At 41.5% G+C, this 15,000-nt stretch overlaps 1 protein-coding gene across 1 annotated transcript in view; it reads right to left on the bottom strand.

Annotated features, from left to right (window-relative positions):
- The window catches only part of LOC135101786 (uncharacterized), a 398,691-nt gene that overhangs the window by 250,950 nt on the left and 132,741 nt on the right, over positions 1-15,000 (bottom strand). The window contains exon 6 of the mRNA XM_064006081.1: positions 12,471-12,548. Coding sequence (XP_063862151.1) covers positions 12,471-12,548 — 78 coding nt within the window. The remainder of the gene's footprint in view (positions 1-12,470; positions 12,549-15,000) is intronic.

Below are 15,000 nucleotides of genomic sequence, written 5' to 3'. Positions count from 1 at the left end.
GAGAGAGAGAGAGAGAGAGAGAGAGAGAGAGATATGTGGGGTGTGTGTGTGTGCTTATCTGTCTGTGTGTGTAAGAGTGTGTGTGCATGCCTCTGCCTACCTCTCGTCCTTTGTTGTTCCTCCTCTTCACTTGTATCACAGCGAAGAGACGTATGCTAGACACTGCGAGTGTTTGCCCTTCCTTGCAATACGAGCCCGCCTTTCTGCCTAAAAAAAGAAAACTATGCAACAGTCCACACGAGTCACGATATCATGGATTGCTTGCATCGGAAGTGGAGGCAGAGGGCTGGAGAACGTGATGCGAGGCTGTGTGGGGGTGTGAGGTGAAGTGGAATGGTAGAGTCATGGAAAGGTGTATTAGATGTGTGTAGGGATGAAGATATTGTGGTTAGATGACTAGGGAAAGGATGACATGGTACAGAAGGGAGGGTTAATTGTTTAATGGGGTGGAAGACAGGTTTAGTTGGGTGATGAAAGGGTATGAGAGAGAGAGAGAGAGAGAGAGAGAGAGAGAGAGAGAGAGAGAGAGAGAGAGAGAGAGAGAGAGAGAGAGAGAGAGAGAGAGAGAGAGAGAGAGAGAGAGAGAGAGAGAGAGAGAGAGAGAGAGAGAGAGAGAGAGAGAGAGAGAGAGAGAGAGAGAGAGAGAAATTATTTGCCTAAGGTATCACGAGGCACCATAGACAATAAAATAGAATTTCGCACGATGATAGAAAGAGACTTGTGGATAAAGATCTAGGTGTGTGTGTGTGTGTGTGTGTGTGTGTGTGTGTGTGTGTGTGTGTGTGTGTGTGTGTGTGTGTGTGTGTGTGTGTGTGTGTGTGTGTGTGTGTGTGTGTGTGTGCTGTAGTGAGAATGTGGTAAGAAAATAGAAGTGGAGGGAGCAAGTGGTGAGTGGAGGCTTCTGTGTAGTGACTATTGGAAAACCAAGACGAGGTGGACGTAGTGAAAGTGGCAGTACTAGTAATGGCAGTGACGGTGGTGAAAGAACATCTAACCAACACGCATTGCAGACACACTGAAAATAAAAGGAAAAAAAAAATACAACGTTTACAGAACACGAGATTACCGACACGTAAACCAGGGATTTCGTAAAGTACATACGCACGTTTAGACACAAAACACCAGATATACACACGCGCTAAACTCAACACACCACGAAGGATTAGCGGCAGAAAGAGCTCACACGTACGACCCCGCCACAACCACGCCAAGAGCCACGCCAACGCAATGCCGTGACCCGCTGCGTTGCCCCGGTTTGCTCACATCCCGGAGGTAAGGGTGAGGGTGGAGGCGTTGGCGAAGGCGTGGGCGAGGTCGAGTCTGGGATCTGTTGCTGAAGATCGCGCTCCGGGCCAGAAAAGACAGGTAACGTAATGATTCTGACTTTTACTTACTTTACTTTTAGCCGAGACCGGAAAGGGATGGAAATGTGATGCTCTTTTTCTTCTTCCTTCTCCTCCTCCTCCACTCCTCCACTCCTCTACAACTCCAAACGTTTTTCGTCTTCCACTGACCTTGAATGAGAGAAAATACAAAGGGATTAGGATCGACACACATACACACACACACATACACACACAACCATGCCTACACACAACACAGAGTGAACTCCAAACACACAAAGAAAGCAAAACAAAAATACTAAAGCAACTCTACAGCCTGACAGACACCGCCGGGAGGAGAGCAGCCACCTGGATCTTGTTTTTTGCGCACATTAGCCTCCGCGCCAGCTGCCGAGACTCTTGGATTCCTCACCAAATAGACTTTTTGCTTGTCTTCGATTCCTGCCAACACCTAAAGCCTTGCAACTTCCCCCTTCTCTCACCTTGGCTTCCCAATACCCAAGCCCTCCCTCGCAGCGATAGAAAACGGAAGATATTGGAAGAAAATAAGCAGTGTTGTCAGAAAACGTGGGCCGGGAGAAGAATAATAGGAAATGTATATCTTGAGGAAGGAAACTACTGCTTTAGGGGGGAATACTTTACACGGGGAGAGCAACGCAAGAAAGGGAAAGTATTGGAAACCCCGTATACTGTTACGGAGCGTGTTTGTACGTGGCGGGGCAGAGAGAGAGAGAGAGAGAGAGAGAGAGAGAGAGAGAGAGAGAGAGAGAGAGAGAGAGAGAGAGAGAGAGAGAGAGAGAGAGAGAGAGAGAGAGAGAGAGAGAGAGACCTTCACCGCAAACATTTAACTGTATCATTTATGTACTCGCTTTTTTCTTTGTACATTAATGAAGCTCCAGTCGATTGTCATACAACAGACAATACAGAGACAGGATAAATAATTAAGAATGTGTAAAAAAGACATGACAAAACGTTCCACAGTTTCCTTCTTACAACAAACAATGATGTGTGTGTGTGTGTGTGTGTGTGTGTGTGTGTGTAGAGAGAGAGAGAGAGAGAGAAGCGTCCACGTTTAAAAGTTGGGCGCACGTGCACATAAGCCCCGCTTCCGGCAGTGCACCCACACACGGTTACATAAGAAGCTTAGTCGTTCCAGTGAAGCTTTGCGAACGGTCTCCACCCCTCCCTCGAGTCCCGTCTCCCCACGCCCCCCTGCCCTCTACTGGAACTTTGTCTACTGTTATACAAAATCCTGCCTTCTCACTCCTATATATATATTCTTCTATTTACTGCTGTACAAAACCATCGCTCTTCCCTCCTATATTTATTCCTCCTCCTGCTGCTATACAAAATTCTCCTTCTTCCTTCCTAATATATATTCTTCCATATATTCCTCCATCTACCGCTACACAAAATTCTTCCTTCTCACTACCGTATATATTCTTCCACCAGCTGTTATACATAGAGCTCTTTCCCTCCTTAGTATCTATTTTTGTGCCTGTTGAGTCTTGTTTCCCTTCCTTCCTCTTCATTATTCTATCTTAACCTTACATATCCCTGTTTATCTTATACTTTCCTTCCTTCCTTCCTTTCACTTTTTTCTCTATATTTCTTGACCTAAACCTTATATACTAGAGTTACCCTTATTCTTTCCTCCCTCTCTACCCTCTCTGCCTCCCTCCTTACCTCTTATTTCCTTATCCCTTCTCCCTAATGTTACGTAAATTCCTCTCCTCTTCTAGTCTTACCTCTCCATGTGGCTATCGTGTCTATTATGTTTCTTCTAACCTTATATACTTCTTCCTAAATTCTAATTTTCCCTACCTCCCTCCCTCCTTTCCTCCTTTTATGTCTATATCCCTTCAATTTTGCGTCTAATTTTCATCCTCTCCCTGTGTCTATCATGTCTATTCTGTTTCTTCTAATCTTACATGCTCTTCCAGAAACTGTAATCATCATCAAGTCCCCCATTTCTTCTCATTTTCTGTCTATATCCCATCAATTTTACATTTAATCCTCCCTCTCTCCTTGTTCCTTTCTTACCTTTCCTTTTCTAACTTTACATATTCTTCCTAAACTCTAATCCTCTTTATGTCCCCACTTCCTCTCATTTTCTGTTTATCTTCCCTCCCTCCCTATGTCTGTCCAGTCTATTTGGTCCTTTCTAACCTTACTTGTACTCTCTAAACTCTACTCCGTCATAACTTGCTCATTTCCTCATTGTCTGTATTTACCTACCTTAACCTCAATCCTGTGTCGCTAGTACATCCGGAGCTCCCAACCTCAACCTATCCTTACTACTTTAGCCTTTACCTTTCCCTTGCCCTCACCATTCACAGTCACTTTTACCTTTTATGCTCTCCACGACCTCTATCCCCTCGGGTGCCCCAAGTGATCCCCTCTGTCTTAATTACACCTCTAATTATTTACCTGTCCCTCCCTCCATCGTACACCACACGGCGCCGCCTCCACGTTCAAGAGGAGTAATGATAGGATGTGAAGGGGAAAGGAAGGGGGAAGAGAGGAAAGGTTAGAAAGAGAGCAAAGGTTCAGAGAAGGGAAGATAAACGATGTGGCATTGAGGAGACAGGAAGAAGAATGAGAGAGAGAGAGAGAGAGAGAGAGAGAGAGAGAGAGAGAGAGAGAGAGAGAGAGAGAGAGAGAGAGAGAGAGAGAGAGAGAGAGAGAGAGAAGAGAGGAGGATCAATTGTAGAGAGATAAGGTTATGGAATCAATACAAGGTAGCTTCTCTTTAAATCCTTAGAGTGAACTAAATAAACAGTGGGATTCGACTCTGCTCTGAGAGAACTGAGCTTCTTTTTCTTCTTCTTCTTCTTCTTCTTCTTGAATGCTTGCCATCTTTTGAAATGAGTGCTTTTTTCTTCTCTCTTCTTCTTCTTCTACCTCTTCTTCTTCTTCTTCTTCTCCTTCTTCTTCCTCTTTTCCTCCTCATCTTGCTCCTCCTCCTCCTCTTCCTAGCAAGTTCCAAAAGGTCTGTTGCTATTTGCTTTCCGTTGTATCGTTTGATCTTCCTTCATCATCATCATCATAATCATCATCATCATCTTCCTCTTCTTCTTCTTCTTCTTCTTCTTCTTCTTCTTCTTCTTTTTCTCCTCCTCCTTCTCTTCCTCCTCCTCATCGCGACATATCAATGTATATCAATGCATAGAAGCCAGAAACAGAGCAAATAGGGTATTAGGATTCATTTTTAGGAGTGATAAAAGTAGAAGGCCCGAAGTAATATTAAAGTTATACTTGGCGCTGGTCAGACCTCATCTAGACTACGCTATGCAGTTCTGGTCCCCACATTACAGGAAAGATATAGGTCTATTGGAATCAGTACAGAGGAGAATGACTAAAAGGACACAGGGGATGAGGAGTATTCCTTACGAGGCGAGATTGAAGCTGTTAAATTTACATTCTTTAGAGAGACGTAGGTTAAGAGGGGACCTGATGGAAGTCTTTAAGAGGTATAAGGGTATCAAGGGGGATCTAAGCAAAATTCTTAGGATCAGCAACCAGGATAGAACAAGAAATAACGGGTTCAAGCTTGAAAAATTTAGGTTTAAGAAGGAGATAAGAAGAAATTGGTTCTCAAATAGAGTGGTAGATGAGTGGAACGGACTCAATAATCATGTTGTTAGTGCTAAGACATTAGGGAGCTTCAAGAGAAGATTAGACGGGTTTATGGATGTGAATGATAGGTGGAAATAGGTAGGTATATTTCATACAGGGACTGCCACGTGTAAGCCTCGTCACTTCTTGCAGCTTTCCTTATGTTCTTATGTTCTTATATCAGTCCTCGCGACATACTACAGGGAAGAGGTCACCGCGCACGCTCCGGTCACCTACTCCGCTTCGCTTCGCAGCATTGCTAAGTGTTGACTTATATCCTTAGTACCTACATCCATTTACTTCCTAGCTACTGTTTCTACATACATTTTACACACCTCTTCACAAACACACAGTGAGAGACTCGTAGTTATTAACATAGATACTTTCCTCACCAGTTTGGTTGTTTATATTTTGACCACTAGTCCTTATTAGATTGTTTGTTTTGGTTTATTTACGCCTAACCTCTCCTCCTTCCTACAACTAACACCTGTAGGTGCATTTGTCTCTGTGTAATTGTGTATGTCTGTTGGACGCCTAAACATCACGGCAGCATGCGATGAGGCAGCCAGCGGAGCGGAAAATAATGCCCTTTTCGTCATCCACACAGGTACTAATGACGTTGAGAACACCAGATCCGAGAAGATGAAGGAGAAGTACAAGAGGATGATTCAGCGGTATAAGACTAAATCTCAAAATATTATTGTTTCAGGCTTCTTCCCCTGGACCAGAGCACCGACCATTTTCTATGATAGAGCCTTCAGTACTAACAGCCGTCTAAGATCTCTCTGCGCAGATGAAGGTGTGGACTACGTGAATCTCTGGGACGACTTCTATAATAAACCCTTCCTCTTCCAGGATGACGGTTTGCACCTCAACGGGCTGGGGGCAGCACGACTCAGGAGGCTGCTAAGTAACAAAGTTTCTAGTTTCAGGCCAAAAAACGTCCAGCAGGATCGCGCAGCCTCATCCACATAAACGACTCCCCACCTACTCGAAATAAGCTTAAGGTCTTCTATGTAAATGCCCGTAGCTTGCGTAACAAGTTTTCAGAACTAAAAGAAATAGCGTTCACAGAAGACTACGATATAGTAGGCGTAACAGAGTCATGGTTAAATGTAGAAGTCAGGGACTATATAGCAGAATATAAAACTCCCGGGTACGTAATATTTGAAAAAAAAGTCGTGTAAACAAAAATGGAGGCGGCATTTTTGTTCTGCATCAAAGCCAGCCTCAACCCAGTTCTTTTATCAAAACCTCTCATTGCAAACGTAGATGCTTTATTTATATTATTAAAGAATAATTACGGGACCAAACTAGCATTATCCCTTATGTACAGACCACCAACCCAGCCAGTGACTGCGAAATTTTCAAAAGGCCTTCCACAAAGTCCCTCACAAACGCTTACCGATTAAACTAAAATCACTCAGTATCCAAGGCGACGTGTTGCGATGGATTCAAAACTAGCTAAATAACCATAAACAAAGAGTAGTAATAAATGGAAAAGCATCCAAGTGGACTAACGTAACCAGCGGAATACCACGGGGATCAGTATTAGGACCTGTTCTCTTGTTTTATATTAGCGACATAGATGAGGGTGTTACCAGTATAATATCGAAGTTTGCTGATGACACCAAAATTGCGAATTCCGTAGTCTCTAACGAACAAGTAATAGAAATGCAGAAAAAATCTAGACAAATTGACTGAGTGGGGGCAAACCTGGCAGATGAGTTTTAATGCAGATAAGTGCAAAGTGCTTCACATAGGGTATAGAAAACGAGAAAGCAAAGTATATTTTAAATGGTACCCAACTTAAAAGTGTTGACAACGGAACTGATTTAGGAGTGACAATATCGAGTAGCTTAAAACCTGGCCAATAATGCTCAGAAGTCGTAAAGAAAGCAAATAAAGTAACTGGCTTTATTGGCAGATCTTTTGAATATAAATCTAAGGATACAATCCTCACTTTGTATAACTCTTTAGTCCGTCCCCTTTTGTAATATTGCATTCAAGCATGGTGCCTCTACTACCAGAAAGACATTGATAAATTAAAAAGAGATCAGCGTGAAGTAACAAAGATGATGCCAAGCCTAAGAAACAAACCATACGAAGAGCGTCTTATAGAATTAATCTTTTCACATTAACACAAAGAAAACTAAGAGGCGTTTAAAATCATCAAAGGCATTGATAACATGGACTGCAGTAAATATTTCACGATAGACTCTTCAAATTTCACGCAAGGAAACAGTTGCAAAATTGTTAGGAAATCCTTCAACTCTCACGAATCAAAAAAAAAAAAAAAAAAAAAAAAAAACATTTTTTTTTTTTTTTTTCCATCGAGTAGTAGATCTATGGATTAGGCTTTCTCGAGACGTGATAGACAGCAACACCGTAAAGACTTTTAAACGCTGTCTTGATAAATATCTTGCCTACAATCCGCGGTTAGCAGCGTTTGTTTTTTAGTGATTAACTTCCTTACCCTCAGGAAATGAGGGCACCTCATTTCATCTATTTTCTTTCTTTCTTATAAAATTTCCTTCGTTTTTATTTCCTTCTCTAACCCCGTAAGATATTTCTCTCCGATCTGTTTTTTCCTGTACGGCTTATGCCGGAAGTAGTGGAGGTAGGGAGAAAGCCTTCTGCTTTCCTGCATTTTTCTTCTACTATCACCTTAGTAGTCCTAGTCAGGTTACCTCGTGAGGACCGCAAGGTCTGTTGTGGCCTGTTTTCCTATGTAACTCTATGTAACTCCTCCTACTCCTCCTCCTCCTCCTCCTCCTCCTTCTTCTCGTCCCCCCTTTCTTGAATACATGCCAGACTCCATAGGATGGTTCTGACGCGGGCTGTGCTGTTAAAACCAAACCAACCCTTCTGATGGGGTGCTGTTTAAAGTGACGGGATTCAGTAAGAGATACACTAGATTTCATGATATGGGTGAAGTGTGGAATGTAATGATTGAGTAATGGCGCCAAAGCAGTGAGGTCATATGGGAATGATAGGTGGAAATGGGTAATGTTTTATACAGATACTACAACCACGTGTAGACCTGATGGCTTCTTGTAGCTTCCTTTGTGTTCCTGATTTTGTAAGATCTTATGCCATATCTAAAATTATAAGGCAGCGTTCTCTCTTCAACTGAAAAAAAAAAAAAACTGTAGAGAACCAAAATCGAACTCCTGGACTCTTACACGGAAGCTGAACACCGAACGTTACTGCTCTCAGGCAGAAAAAAAAAAAAAAAAAAAATAGAAAGATTGGCCAAGGAACGTTAGGCGAAAAAAACCTTGACAGCTGAAAGACGAAAATAATGTGACGAATGATGTAAAGAACTGGACGACTGTATAAAAAAAAAAAGAGAAAAAAGAAGAAAAAAAAGTGGGAGTGGCGAAGAAGGGAAGGGAAGGCAAGATAACGAGCAAAAGAAAACGAAGCCATTAAAACACACACACACACACACACACACACACACACACACACACACACACACACACACACACACACACACACACACACACACGATGGATAAGACTGCAAAAAATAGCCACACACACAGGCAAGACACAAGAACTAGAAAGCGAAAGGAAAGAGTTGAGAGAGAGAGGGAGAGAGGGAGAGAGAGAGAGAGAGAGAGAGAGAGAGAGAGAGAGAGAGAGAGAGAGAGAGAGAGAGAGAGAGAGAGAGAGAGAGAGAGAGAGAGAGAGAGAGAATAAATAAAATAACTTCCTCAAATCTTCATCATCTTCCCTCTCCCTTCAAAGTTTCTAGTTCACACACACACACACACACACACACACACACACACACACACACACACACACACACACACACACACAACGCTGTCCCTCTATTTGTCTGTCTCCGTCCCCAGCCCCTCTCCTTTCTAATATTGCCTCAAAACATTCTTGTAACATTCATGCCACGTTCCTTCTCTCTCTCTCTCTCTCTCTCTCTCTCTCTCTCTCTCTCTCTCTCTCTCTCTCTCTCTCTCTCTCTCTCTCTCTCTCTCTCTCTCTCTCTCTCTTTTTCTGAACTGCAGTCCCTCACCTCAAATTTCTCTGCAACACACTTCTGATCGGGGTGCGTTCCTCCCTCACTCCCTCTCTCTTTCATTTTCGCTTTTTCTTTTTCTTTTTTGTCTAAAATATGTGCGTCTCTGCCGTTCTCTCTCTCTCTCTCTCTCTCTCTCTCCTCTCTCTCTCTCTCTCTCTCTCTCTCTCTCTCTCTCTCTCTCTCTCTCTCGTATTTTTATCTAGCTTCCAAAAGACAGACCTGCTCAATTTTTCTCTTCCTCCTCCTACATTCCTCCACTCTACACTATCCTTCTCCCTCACTCTGCAATCTCCTCCTCTTCCTCCACCCTTCACTCTCCTCCTCCTCCTCCTCTTCCTTTTATCCTCCACGTTCCCTTTCATTCATGTCCCACCTACTCACGTCATTCTCTCTCCTTCTCCTCTTCTTCCTCCTTCTCCTTTTTTTTTTCCTGTGTTGGCCGAGATAGTTTGTGAGGATTATGTCTTTATATCTTCTCTAAGTTCACTTTTGGAAACATTTCGTTATTACTTTAGTTTCTTTTTTATCTTGGCAGCTTCCCTTACATATTATATTTTAACATTCGGCTATAATTCTTTGTATTTTTTGTGCAATGCCTGTTGAAATTTGCTGAGGGTTGTTTATGGTTTCTGTCTGTTCATTATTCGGTTTATCTGTTTGTCTGTTTCTGTTTTCTGTTTCTTTGCCCATGTCCGTATTTCTACTAGTCTCTCATTTTGTTTACTTTAGCCTCTAATTCTTTTCATTTATTTATTTTATCTATTTATTTATGTGTTTACTTTTTTTTTCTTTTCCTTGGTTGTCTCAGTATTTGACGGTCTTTCATATAGAGATTTTATGATATATTATTAAATTCTTCTCATCTTTCTTGTTGGGTTAAAAAGTTATCCCTAAAATAATGAGAACGCTCCTTATCTATCCTTTATAATTTCTATTTCAGGAGGAACTTTCCTTGACAGCAGGTGTTCCCAGACTTGGGTACGAATAACCCCAGGGGATACTTGGGATGCTGCAAAGGACACTCACTGGTGCGCTGTCACAGTAATGGGGAGTGATGGAGTGGTGCCAATACCAGTACAACTCTTCTGTAAGCCCTCCAGTCCCGTGGGTGTGCGGGGCGTCCATGAGACCTTGCCGGTACACTCGAGCTGCCTCATCAATTAGCCAAGCGTACGTTAACCCAGTCACTGCTCGCCAATCCCTCCCATGATCATCTACAACTTTCAAGAGAATGATTTTCTTTTTTTGTACTACTGTCTCTTAAAATTGTATTTCTGTAGTTTAGAAAAGATAAAATTGGCCTTTTTTTATGTTCATCCACACGGTTTACTACAGCGATCTCAATGTTAACAAAAGACGACCATATTAGTGAAAGGGCTAAGACTTCAACAGCACCAGACACTCACACTCCGTATTCTTAAACGTTTTGGCATCTTATCTCAGTCACTCTTGACAAGTTCTAAAGAAAGTTACTGGGATTACTAAGGATGATTATTCTTATGATGTCCCAAAGATTCTGCATTATTAGTAAGAAAAACACCCATGAGAAACCGGTTAATCATCTTTGTAGGCTTTGAAAAAATAGCATTTATGAAAGAACTTTGCTAAAAAATACAGCCCAAAGTCTATAGGATCACAGTTACAAAATATACCTGTTTGTGGGCGACTCCACTACATGAACCTCATCCAGTGGCGAGATAATTTCGTTGTCATCATCAATTATCCTCTATCATTAAAGAAGTATATGATATTACGGGATAGAATCAAATGAAGAGTCCTTTAATCAAATAAACAATCCATGATGGCAATGTACTGATGTTTAGTGATAATACGGTAGTAGTCTAACTGGGTTCTGTTGTAATACTGTGAAAAAATGACGGTATTACTTCATATCAGTATGCAAAATAAGAACACCATCACAAACTCAATTGAATCACACGTAGGCTAAGTAATTGTAAGAGAGAACTGTGTAGTAATGTCATTATCCCAAGCCATCCCTTCAAGGCCTGGCCATTTAATAACCTCTAAAGCCTTTACGTAATGGAATGATAAACCTTTACGAAAAATACACTTGAATTTTATCATTTCCACTACAAAAGGCTCCATTCCTCTCAACCCAGGCACCAAACCCGATGTCTCTTCTACTGTCACATCTACCTGCCTTTCTGTCTGCCTGCCTGGCTGTCTGTCTGAATCTATTTATGTATCTTTCTGCCCTTCCTCTACCCAATTTTCTCTCTCTCTCTCTCTCTCTCTCTCTCTCTCTCTCTCTCTCTCTCTCTCTCTCTCTCTCTCTCTCTCTCTCTCTCTCTCTCTCTGATGGTAGTGATGTTTAACTTCAAAAAGAAATATGCAAATACTGATAAGTTAACGGAGGCGGCGGAGTGTGAGAGGCCGCGGAGGCATATCCACTAGAAAGACGGCGCTCCTTTTAATATTCCTTTTTATTATTATCTACTTGGACCGGAGAGGCGCCGCTTGGTGATCGCGGACGTGCAGCGTGATAGATACAGTCTTGGAAGTAAGTGACGGCGAATGAATGGCCGGGAAATGATGATGATAGGGGAAGAATGAGAGAAAAAAAAAGAAGGGAGAGAGAGGGAGAGAAAGAAGGATCTGAAAATGATACGTACGGTAAAAAAAAAAAAAAAATATATATATATATATATATATATATATATATATATATATATATATATATATATATATATATATATATATATATATATATATATATATATATATATATATATATATATATATATATATATATATATATATATATATATATATATAACAGGAATTCTGATAACGTTAGCAAAAACTAGATAAATAAATAAAATACAGTAAAAATCAAATAAATAAACTAGTAGTGTGCTATGCAAGAACAGACAATGGTCATACAAAAGCATACAAACAGACAGACAGACTTAAAGAGAAATAACACACAAACAAACTCACAACAGGAAGAAAAACAATGTCTACTTAACCTAATCAAAAAGCCCCACCTCTCTCTCTCTTTCTCTCTCTCTCTCTCTCTCTCTCCTCTCTCTCTCTCTCTCTCTCTCTCTCTCTCTCTCTCTCTCTCTCTCTCTCTCTCTCTCTCAGGTACGCCAGCCACAGGTAAAACAATAAATCCCAACAGAGATGTAATGCTACAGCTCATGCAATTCCGACTAATGTGAATATTTTTACCACTAATCTTGGAGTGGAGGGAAGGAAAAGAAGGGAGAAGTGAGGCCTCATTTGCATTTTCCCACCATTAGGCGTCCTTCTCCCTCTTTCTTACGCCTCCACCTGTCTTATAAAATTGCCCCCAAATTCACCTCGGGCCTCCTCTCTCCTTCCCTCGGCGCCTGGCATTGAGTTGTTTCCGCGCGGGAGTCATCATCGTGCCGGGAGGGTAAATAACGTGGATGGAATGACGGGAGGAGATGCAAGACGTGCCTCCACTTGGCTCACCTTGACTCGACTCGGCTCGGCTCGGCTCGGTTCGGCTTGGCTTGGCTTGGCTTGGCTTGGCTCGGCTCGGCTCGCATTCTGATCCAAACGAAAAGGAAAACAGGAAAGATGAATGTTAATTCCACGTGTTTTCCTCTCATCCATCTGTTTCTTTCTTCTCTTCTGTGTGTGTGTATGCGTGTGTGTGTGTGTGTGTGTGTTCAGGGATAAAATGAGATAGGGTCTGTACGTGGATAGGTGTGGCTTTGCTTACGAACTACTGTATCATGTAAATTATATCTCCCTTGTATTTGCTTCTTTAAGGCTTCATTCAGCTACACCGGCAATGTTTACACTTTTCCGTAATGCCCTCCCTACCACTATGAATGTTGCACCGACTCATTTTCTTACTGGCTCTGTTAACTGGCTCTTTGGCTCAGCGTTTCTTTGTACCAAGTAGAAAAAAAATACAGACGTAAGTCGTATTAATAAGGTACTTTGTTAACTCGCCCTTAAATTTGACGCTTTTGTATCAAGGGAAGAATAAAAAAACATAGATGAAGATATAGCTTCAGCAGAACACTATTAAGGGAAGAATGTCTGTGTAGTGTGGTGTGGGTGTGGTGTGGTGTGGTGTGGTGTGGTGTGGCGTGGCGTGGGCGACCAGGTGGCGTGCATGGCCTGGGGATCTCATAACTAAAGAAAAAAAACAACACTTTATAGCACGTTGGCTTATGGCACCGACGGATCGTGTTTCAGGCCAGCCATCAGTCTTTCCATTCTTCTCTCCCTCGGCGTTGTGTCATGATACTTTTCCTTCCAAACTGCCGTACTGTATCTATAAAACACAAGGACTGCATGGCTGACCAGGTGAGGTTCTGAGATATTGCAGCAGACTAGTGGTCTGGGTATTGATTAAAGTGATGTGGATGAAGATGATAGGTAGGTGGACTGATATAGGTGGAAATAGTGACTGCCATATGTCCCTGCATGGAACCTATTTCCAGCTCCCCTTGTTTTCTTCCAATCTTATGTCACTATATTACGAGTATGTTCCTGTCTCTCATAAGTGTACTAGGACTCACTCGACAGCACCTCATCGCCTGACATCCCGCAGTTAGTGTTAAATGAAGCATATTCAACATAACAGATACTAATATTTGGAATTTCAGGCTCGGAACGCAATGTGAATTATTACTGCATTGGTCTGAAAATGATCTTTTATTAGCTTAGTGGTCGTGGTTCTGCAATGTATTACCGCGCAGTACAGTCCAATACCTGGTGAAGCGTGCAAATTACCCCCGAGAGAATAATTTGCCTGTAATTTGAAAGGTGTGTTGACCCTGAGGGAAAATCTTAAAGGGCGATCGTATTGCGTTTCAGGGAGCGACGCCATCAGCAAGTCAGGTCCCCGAGGTTGGCAATGCGACGCAAATTAGCGATTTTTCCCCTTAAATAAAAACTATATAAAAGTAAAATAGCATTGGTTGCCTTCCTGCGCGTTTTGTTTCGGATTCTAATCACATAATGGCCACGCTGAAGGTTGGTTCTGAACAAGGCCATGCATCGTTGTCAATTTGGTATTTCTGATGTAAAAAAGAATAGTCTTGCCAGGGTGTTCATTCCCTGTTGTCAAATCTACCACTGGGTGCTTTTCTGCGTGTTTTGTTGTTGGTGCTAATTCAGTGGGCTTTTTTTTTATTTTTATTATCATTGAATTTTTGTTGCCCTTGGCCAGTGTCGCTCCTACATAAAAAAAAAAAAATCCATATAATAGTCAACCTGTCGTTTGGTCCTGATAATGGATGCCTTTTACTGTCAATTTAGTAATTCTGAAGTATAATATTACCATTGTGTTATTCTTCCAAAATCTACCATACTTTTTTTGTTTACAAGAGTTTCCTTACTTTGTTTTCATCCCAGGAGAAGAGATTCACAGGTATGAATCAATCCGGTGATCATTACGCACACATGTAAATCAAGATTATCGTCAGCTCTGTAATTTATGCAGCAGGGAATGAATACAAAGCTAAATGCAAATAAGAAACATCCACAGCCTGCTCTCGCAATCTTTCTATTCACCCAGGAAAAAAAAAAAAACATTCAGTTTAAGTCAAATTTCGTGAAGGGTCAACTTAAATGTTCGCTTACAGAATAAATGACAAGGAAAAGCAATGAAAACAGTCAGTGCATGAAAATAAAAAATAAAGTATTTTCTGTACATCGCAGTGAGAATATCAAAAGATTGCTAAATATTCTATGTACATAAAATATTCTACGTACAGAAAATTAATAACTATTTAATTTGCTGTACACTGAATATTTGGCAATCTTTTAATTTTCTTTAATACAATCACATTTTGTACTTGATAGCTATTCAATAATACAAATACTGAATTAGAGAGATGGCTCTTCAGTTTTTACTTCCTTCACATGCAGAATATTTTGTTACCTTCTCACTTTTCCAATAACTTTTCTATCAACCAAGCACTAACAACAAAAATACTAGCAGGCACTGGTCAACACCCTAAGCACTGCCTCCTGGTTTTCC

Source organism: Scylla paramamosain, chromosome 7, assembly GCF_035594125.1.
Source record: "Scylla paramamosain isolate STU-SP2022 chromosome 7, ASM3559412v1, whole genome shotgun sequence".
In the NCBI taxonomy this organism is placed as follows: domain Eukaryota; kingdom Metazoa; phylum Arthropoda; class Malacostraca; order Decapoda; family Portunidae; genus Scylla; species Scylla paramamosain.
This window is presented reverse-complemented; position numbering and strand designations above follow the sequence as displayed.